The sequence below is a fragment of the Sinocyclocheilus anshuiensis genome, unplaced genomic scaffold (assembly GCF_001515605.1).
Source record: "Sinocyclocheilus anshuiensis isolate Anshui unplaced genomic scaffold, SAMN03320099.WGS_v1.1 scaffold1312, whole genome shotgun sequence".
Lineage (NCBI taxonomy): Eukaryota > Metazoa > Chordata > Actinopteri > Cypriniformes > Cyprinidae > Sinocyclocheilus > Sinocyclocheilus anshuiensis.
The window spans coordinates 252,064-260,191 of NW_015544237.1; the positions used below are offsets into that span (position 1 = coordinate 252,064).

The window sequence follows — 8,128 nt, forward strand, 5'->3', positions numbered from 1 at the left end:
AATGTGACTGTTTTTGCTCGATTTGTTTAACGAAAATAGTTCCAAACAAACTTAGCAGCAGAACTGTCGCGCATCTCTGAGCAACACACAGCGTCAGCGGTGTTTCGGTAGGCTACTGAATGATTCGCATTTTTGAATTAATAATTTGAGTCAATGATTCAGTGGTCCATTCATAAAGACAGGCGCTTGCTTCATTCTTGAATGAATCAGCCGTCTGAACGAATCGTTTGAATGCCTCAATGACTCACTCATTAAGACAGTCAACTTGCTGCCACCTGCTGGCGGGTTACTTTCAAATTTAAAAGTAACTTTTTTCTTGTATTTTTTACAACTTTTCATATTTGTAAATAAAAAAAACCTGATGTAAAACACCAAGCTCACAGCATTATTTATGCTGTTGTAATTTTGCAGTGTTAATGCATTCATGCTACATTTCAGCTTCATTAAATTGTCTGTGTAAATGCATCTAAATGCCACTTCAGCTGCTTCGGTTTCTCCAGCAGTGGAAAATTTGGTTTTGTTAATACTGATTTCATTTGATTGGTAACAGCCCTATAGAGTCTTATTATATTAAGTGTAATTATTAATAAAATGTAAGAATTTGAAATGCCATTTTTATAGGCAAAAAAAAAAAAAGACCTGGAAATCATTTCAAATAAATGTTAATATGCAGTAACTTTAGTCATATAAAATGTAATTTTCCAGCAACAAAATTGTGGCCAGTGAACATGCTGAGTGGCTAGTAATTTTGGAAAACCACTAGCCACAGTGGCTGGTGAGCAAAATAGTTAATGTCAAGCCCTGTATACAGTGAATACTTGTATTTATACTTGTATTGCAGTAAAAAATGTGGTGTTTAACCGGAGTATGGTGGTGGGGGTGCTTGACATGTGTCAAACACTAGAAAGGGGTGCACACTGCAAAAAGTTTGGGAACCACTGCTGTGGGGTATGTGTGCATTTCTTGTCTTTTATCCATGTTAAATATGAAATGTCAAAAGATGATTTTGATAAAATACACACAAACACCCGTCTGCCTGTGTGTGTGTCTCTCCATCTGGCTGTCATGTGTGTGTATGTATCGCAGCTGCTGCTCAAACCAGACGAGCTCACCAGACCATCTACAAGCCCCTCCCATATGCTAATGAGGCTAGAGGTGACCTGGGGGTGGGGGGTCAGAGGTCACAGTCAAAGCCCTTTGTCACAGCTCTAATAGAGAATAGAGAGAGAGAGAGAGTGTGTGTGTGTGTGTGTGTGTGTGTGTGTGGAAATGAAGCCTGGTCTCTGGTTAGCTATTGTTCAGTTTCCTGTGTAACAGGAAGTGCATCAGTCATTAATATCCTCACACTCTGACAATAATTGAAGTTAGAAATACTCAGCTTTTCTGATGAGTCTGTCTCTGTGCAGTGCTTCAGTTACACTAAACTGAACTGAACCCCAGGTTTGACTCGTGTGATGGTGTGTGTGTTTATAGTACCTTGCACCACCAGTCGTCCCAGCGCGGTTCTCCTCATCCTGGTTCCGGGTCGGTTGGCGGAGCAGACGTACACACCTGAGTGCTGCAGAGACACGTCTGAGATGATGAGGTTACCGGTGCCCAACACCTGGATGCCCTCCACGCCGATGGAGCGACCGTCTGACAAACACAAACACACAGCGTCCAGAGACTGAAAGTAGTAATAACTCAAATATATTACAATTAATATAAGTTTTAGGATTGCAGACGATTTAAGAGCTGAACGTTCTTCAGGGTTTCTGCTCTTTTTAACCAATAATTTTGCATCATTTTTCCAGTCATTTTTACTCACAGTTTCTACATGAAATATTTTTGAGCTTGACAAAATGGCATTTTTAGATTTTAATAATTCCCATGAGTTTTCCAGGTCTAGAAATCACTATTTTAAAGTGAGTCTTCCTCATATTATCCAGGTTTTCCAAGACCATGAGAATCCTGGTTCTTCAAAGACCAAAAACAGTTGCATCGTGCGTTTAGAACAAAACAATGCTATAGTTTGCAGGTGTTGACGCTAATGTAGTTATCATTATAATTATTGCTCTTTATAGTTGTATTACAGTTATTGTTATAGTCATTACGTTCATTATAGTTACAATCATTATTGTTATAGTTATAGTTGTGTTATAGTTATGGTTATAATTATTGTTATTATTATAGTAATATAATAGTAATATATACATAGTAATATATTATAGCTTAGTAATATAGTAATTGTTGTTATACGTATTATTGCTATCATTATCGTTATAATAATATTGATATAATTATCATTATTGTTATCATTATAGTAATTATCGTTATTGATATAGTTATTGTTCACATTACAGTAATTATCTTAATAATGGTCGTTGCTGATATAGTTATCGTTTTAGTAATTAGTGTTATTTATATAGTTATCGATATAGTTATTGTTATTATTATAGTAATTATCGTTAATGATAGTTATAGTTCACATTACAGTAATTATCATTATAACGATATTCATTGTTGATATAGTTATAGTAATTGTAATCATTTTAGTAATTAACATTATTGATATAGTTATTGTTATTGTTATCATTATAGTAATTATCGTTAATGATAGTTATAGTTCACATTACAGTAATTATCATTATAATGATATTCGTTGTTGATATAGTTATAGTAATTGTTATCATTTTAGTAATTAACATTATTGATATAGTTATCGTTATCGTTATAGTAATTATCATTAATGATAGTTATAGTTCACATTACAGTAATTATCATTATAATGATATTCGTTGTTGATATATAGTAATTGTTATAATTTTAGTAATTAGCATTATCGATATAGTTATCGTTATAGTTATTATTGTTATTGTTATAGTAATTATCATTATTGTTATTGCTATAGTTATCATTATTATCATTACAGTTATTGTTATCGTTATAGATAGTTAGCATTATAGTTCTTCAAAGACATCAAACAGTTGTTGAGTGGATGAACTGAAATTAGATATATTGAGTTGTTTTAGCTGATTTTATCTCGTTTTGTCATCTTGAGCTCTTCATGTGGTTTTTACCCAGCCTGCTCCAGGACACGATGGGCCGCGGGTTTCCAGTGGCGATGCACTCCAGGATGGCGGTCTGGTGAATGTTCAGAGTGAGATTCTGCGGCCCAGAGAGAATCACCGGCTCCTTATAGAGACGATTAGCTGCGACTGAGACAGAGACAGAGACGGGTCATTCAGAGATGCTCAGCGGTTCGGATCGTATCATCAGATGAAGGATGGCCTCGGCTCTACCTGTGACTGACAGCTGAGCCTCGTGACTGTAGCGAGTGTTTGCGATGTTTTTAGCGACGCAGCGGTAGCTGCCGCTGTCAGCCTGACGCACTCCTGTGATGTGCAGGATACCGTTGGGCAGGAGAGTGTACCTGAACACACACACATACGGCACATTCACACCAAAATCAATTACTATAACCATAAAGTTTAAAAAAATTGTGAATAGTTCACACCACAACTATAATGACACAGAGGAACGATATCACTGGAATTACTGTCAGAGCGATTGTTTTCAGCTGATGAACGAATAGACATGAACATTATCGTCCACTGGTGCAGACACTAATATAGCTATCATTATAGTTAAAATTCATAGTTAAAATTAGCGTTACCATTCTTATCATTATAGTTATTAATATAGTTAGTGTTATAGCTACTGTTTTCATTGTAGATATAGTTGTCATTTTTATAGTTACGTAATCATTATAGTTATTGTTATAGCTATCATTACAGTTATCATTATAATTATAGTTAAAGTTACCGTTATTTTCATTGTTATCATTATTGAAATCATTGTTATTGTTATAGTTATAATCATCATTATAGTTAGTTATCGTTATTGTTTTCTTTATTGCTGGTTATAGTTAGCTATCATAATCACTATAAATATCATTATTGTTATAGTTACCATTATAATTATCATTATATTTATAGTTATTATAGTTATCATTGTTATCGTTATAGTTAGTTATCGTTATTATTTTAGTTAGCGTTATAGTTAGCATTATCATTACAGTTATCGTTATAATTATTATCATTATAGTTAAAGTTATCGTTATTTTCATTATTATCGTTATTGATATTATTGTTATTGTTACATTTTTTATCATCATTATAGTTAGTTATCATTATTGTTATCTTTATTTCTGGTTATAGTTAGCTACCATAATCATTATAAATATCATTATTGTTATAGTTACCATTATCGTAATAGTTATCATTATTGTTATATTTATTGTTATTATAGTTATCATTGTTATAGTTAGTTATCATTATTATTCTAGTTAGTTATCGTTATGGTTATTGTTATCGTTAGCATTATAGTTAGCATTATCATTATAGTTATAGCTATCATTACAGCTATCGTTATAATTATTATCATTATAGTTAAAGTTATCGTTAGTTTCATTGTTATCGTTATTGATATCATTGTTATTGTTACAGTTTTTATCATCATTATACTTAGTTATCGTTATTGTTATCTTTATTGCTGGTTATATCATTATTGTCATAGTTACCATTATCGTTATTATAGTTATCATTGTTATCGTTATAGTTAGTTATCATTATTATTATAGTTAGTTATCGTTATTATTATAGTTAGTTATCGCTATGGTTACAGTTATTATTATCGTTAGCATTATAGATATTATCATTATAGTTATTTTGTCATAGTTATTGTTATATTCATTGTTCTACTTCTCATTATTATTATCATTACAGTTATGTTTAGTTTCGTTATAGTTATCAGTCATCATTATAGTTATTGTTGTTTATAGTTTTGTTATATTTATATTTATCGTAATAGTTATTGTTTTTGTTATAGTCATCATACTCATTAGTTATAGTTACCATTACATTCATTGTTATAGTTCTCATTATTGTTCTCATTATAGGTATGTTTATAGTTTTGTTATAGCTTTTATTATAGTTATTGTTTATCATTACAGTTATTGTTATGTTTACAGTTATTTTTGGTGTGAACAGGCCTTAAACGCAGATAATCCAGAGTTGGTTTCTGGCTTTGGGAAAAAAACACATAAATGTAACACATAAATGTTCATTCCTGTTCAACATATTTAATATATTGTTGTGTTTGTTTCAGGCTTTATTCATGTACCTGTTATCATCAGCGTTGAGAGCTGTTCTGTTTCTTTCCCAGGTGATGTTGGCCTCTGGGACGCCGCTGACTGCGCAGTGAAATCGAGCGACGCCACCCTCGTCCACACTCATGGATTCTGGGTGTGTGTGGAACTTGGGCAACGCTGAGAGAGAAGACAAATATCACATCACATGAGTGAGTTACAGATGCTCAAATCACTCCAAACACAGACCCTACATCCCTCTAAAACCACCAGCTAACCACATTAGGCTGGTTTAAGCAGGTGTATCAACTTTGTCATGTCTGTTTCTCCTAAAGCAGACTCAGGATAATAAATGAGAGAAACTTTTGAGATATTAGAGAGCTTTTTCTTTCTGAAGCATGTTTGTGTCACTCACAGGCCAGCTGCACATGTGCTTTGCGGCTGATGAGCAGCCCGTATCGGTTCTGCGCCGCACAGTCGTACTCGCCCGCGTCGCTCTCGTCACCGTCGCGCCGTTTCTGGAAGTTCCGGATCAGGAGCGTCCCGTTATCCAGCACGGCAGCTCTGGCTCCCAGAGGAACGGGAACACCGTTCCGCCGCCAGGTGATGGTGATAGGCCCCTCCCCCTCTACCTGACAGTCCAGCATGAGGGGGCGGTCCCTCACTGCGATGACATCACTGGGTTCTTTAATGAAGGCCAACTCTGAAGCTCCGCCCAAACCTGCAAGACGACAACAGGAGAGTGTGATGACGAGGAATTAAACAGAGAGACATCCGTCTGAGTAATCTGAAAGGAACTGATGCTTACGAACGATTCATGATGATGAGGATGATGATGATGTATCATGACGGATGATGAAAACCTGATGGAGGAAAACTGTTACTCATATCACATCACCAGTGTTGGGCAGTAACCAACTTCTAGTAACTTAGTTACTGTAATAATATTACTTTTTGCAGTAACTAGAAGTGTAACTAATTACTAATAAGATTTCCATCCATAAAACAGCTTAGTTACTTTTGATGCCTCAACCCTGATTTAAAATCCAACAATCAAATAATTCCTAGATTTATTTTCATAATTTTCACGACTCGCACATGCATGTGATGTCCCCAGTGCAGCAGGCAAGCTTGGAATATGTAATATGGAAGCTTACATTCAGCAGATAGAAATATTGCATTATATTGATTTTGTCAGGAAAAAAGATGATCATGAGCACTTTTGTGTAAGTTGTGGCTTTACTTTACTCTGGCATTACATCCCACCCACATCCCTCTGATCAGCATGTGGTATTATCTGATCAGCATTATATTACTATAATTAAAAATTGTTTTGGAAAATTAAAGTTTCTTACAAATTTGTGAAATGAAATATAATCGTATATGGGTAACGGAGAAATGACAATTAGCTTCAAGCTACACATGACAATTTAGAAATATTGCATTATATTGATTTTGTCAGGAAAAAAGATGATCTGAACACTGTTGTGTAAGATGTGGCTGGACTTTACTCTGGCATTACATCTCTCTGATCAGCATGTGGCACATTATATTACTATAATTAAAAATCATTTTGGAAAATTAAATGGTTTCTTACAAACTTTTGTGATTTTATACAATACATAATGAAATATAATCGAATATGGGTAACGGAGAAATTACAATTAGCTTCAAGCTACACATGACAATTAATGAGATTAATATAACACTTCTTCTACTTGAATGTCACTATCAATCACTATTGGGTGTTTGTAATAACTTCTGACTGCGATCCAATGTGGATTTTGGTCAAATGATGAGGCAGAAATATGTTGTTAGTAACATTCTAGAGGAATTTTATGTGGAAGATACACAGTTACAACTTCTGTGGGGCGTGAAGAAAAAGTAATGTAACTAGTAGTGTAACTAATTACTAATAGTACTAGTACTTAGTTACTAATACTAATAGTAACTAATTACTGTTACCAGAAAGTAATAAGTAACAATATTACTTTTGAAAGGAGTAACTAGTAATGAGTAATATATTACATTCTTTGAGTAACTAGCCCAACACTGCACATCACATATAACATAATGGAGCAGAGCTGATACAGAACCGAATAAGATACGCAAGCAAAGCTTTATAATCATATCAAATATGAAGATTAACTATTTTTAAATTCAGTATTTTTAATTATATATATTCACTGAAAACAAGTATTGTTTTCTGAGAAATTGGAAAATGAAGTGAATTTATGATTAAAATGATAACTAATATCTATCAATGAAGTAAGAAAAATAAACTTAATTCACAGGTTGAATTTTCTGATCCCATTGGCAGATATTTATTCTTGTTAACCATAAAAAAACTGACCTCAAAACCCCCCAAAAAACCCCAAACAAAACATTTATACAGTTGTTAGTTTTTGTTATAGTTATACTTACACTTACTGCTAGTGTGGATGATAATATAGATATCGTTATAGTCATCTTTATCTTTATAGATTTGTTATAGTCTCATTATAGTTGTTGTAATTGTTATTGTGATAGTAATCATTGGCAGTCAGATAAGGTTGCAAAGGGGCAGAAAATTTCCATTAAATTTCCTGAAACTTTGCAAAAGTATCAAAAAATGTTCAGAAAGTTTCCAAAACTGGAAAATTTACTGGAAATTTTCTTCTATTTATTCTTGTTTTAAGCATAAAAACAGACTTCAAACACCAAATAAAACCACAAACAAAATGTTTATATTTATAGTTATAATTACAGTTACCACTATAGTTATCGTTATAGTTATCAGTATCATTTACAGATATTTGCTCTTGTTTTAAAGGGGTCATATGATGTTGCTAAAAAGAACATTATTTTGTGTATTTGGTGTAATGAAATGTGTCTATGCGGTTTAAGGTTAAAAAAACACATTATTTTCCACATACTGTACATTACTGTTTCTCCTCTATGCCCTGCCTTTCTGAAACGCGTCGATTTTTACAAAGCTCATCGGTCTGAAAAGCGAGGTGT

General features: G+C 33.5%; 1 protein-coding gene across 1 annotated transcript in view; it reads right to left on the reverse strand.

Moving 5' to 3' along the window:
* Positions 1 to 8,128, reverse strand: part of LOC107697573 (immunoglobulin superfamily DCC subclass member 3-like) — a 35,271-nt gene that overhangs the window by 9,110 nt on the left and 18,033 nt on the right. The window contains exons 2-6 of the mRNA XM_016498372.1: positions 5,544 to 5,849; positions 5,164 to 5,308; positions 3,279 to 3,412; positions 3,060 to 3,200; positions 1,477 to 1,635 (exon numbers count right to left, since the gene is read on the reverse strand). Of these exons, the coding sequence (XP_016353858.1) occupies positions 1,477 to 1,635; positions 3,060 to 3,200; positions 3,279 to 3,412; positions 5,164 to 5,308; positions 5,544 to 5,849 (885 nt within the window). The remainder of the gene's footprint in view (positions 1 to 1,476; positions 1,636 to 3,059; positions 3,201 to 3,278; positions 3,413 to 5,163; positions 5,309 to 5,543; positions 5,850 to 8,128) is intronic.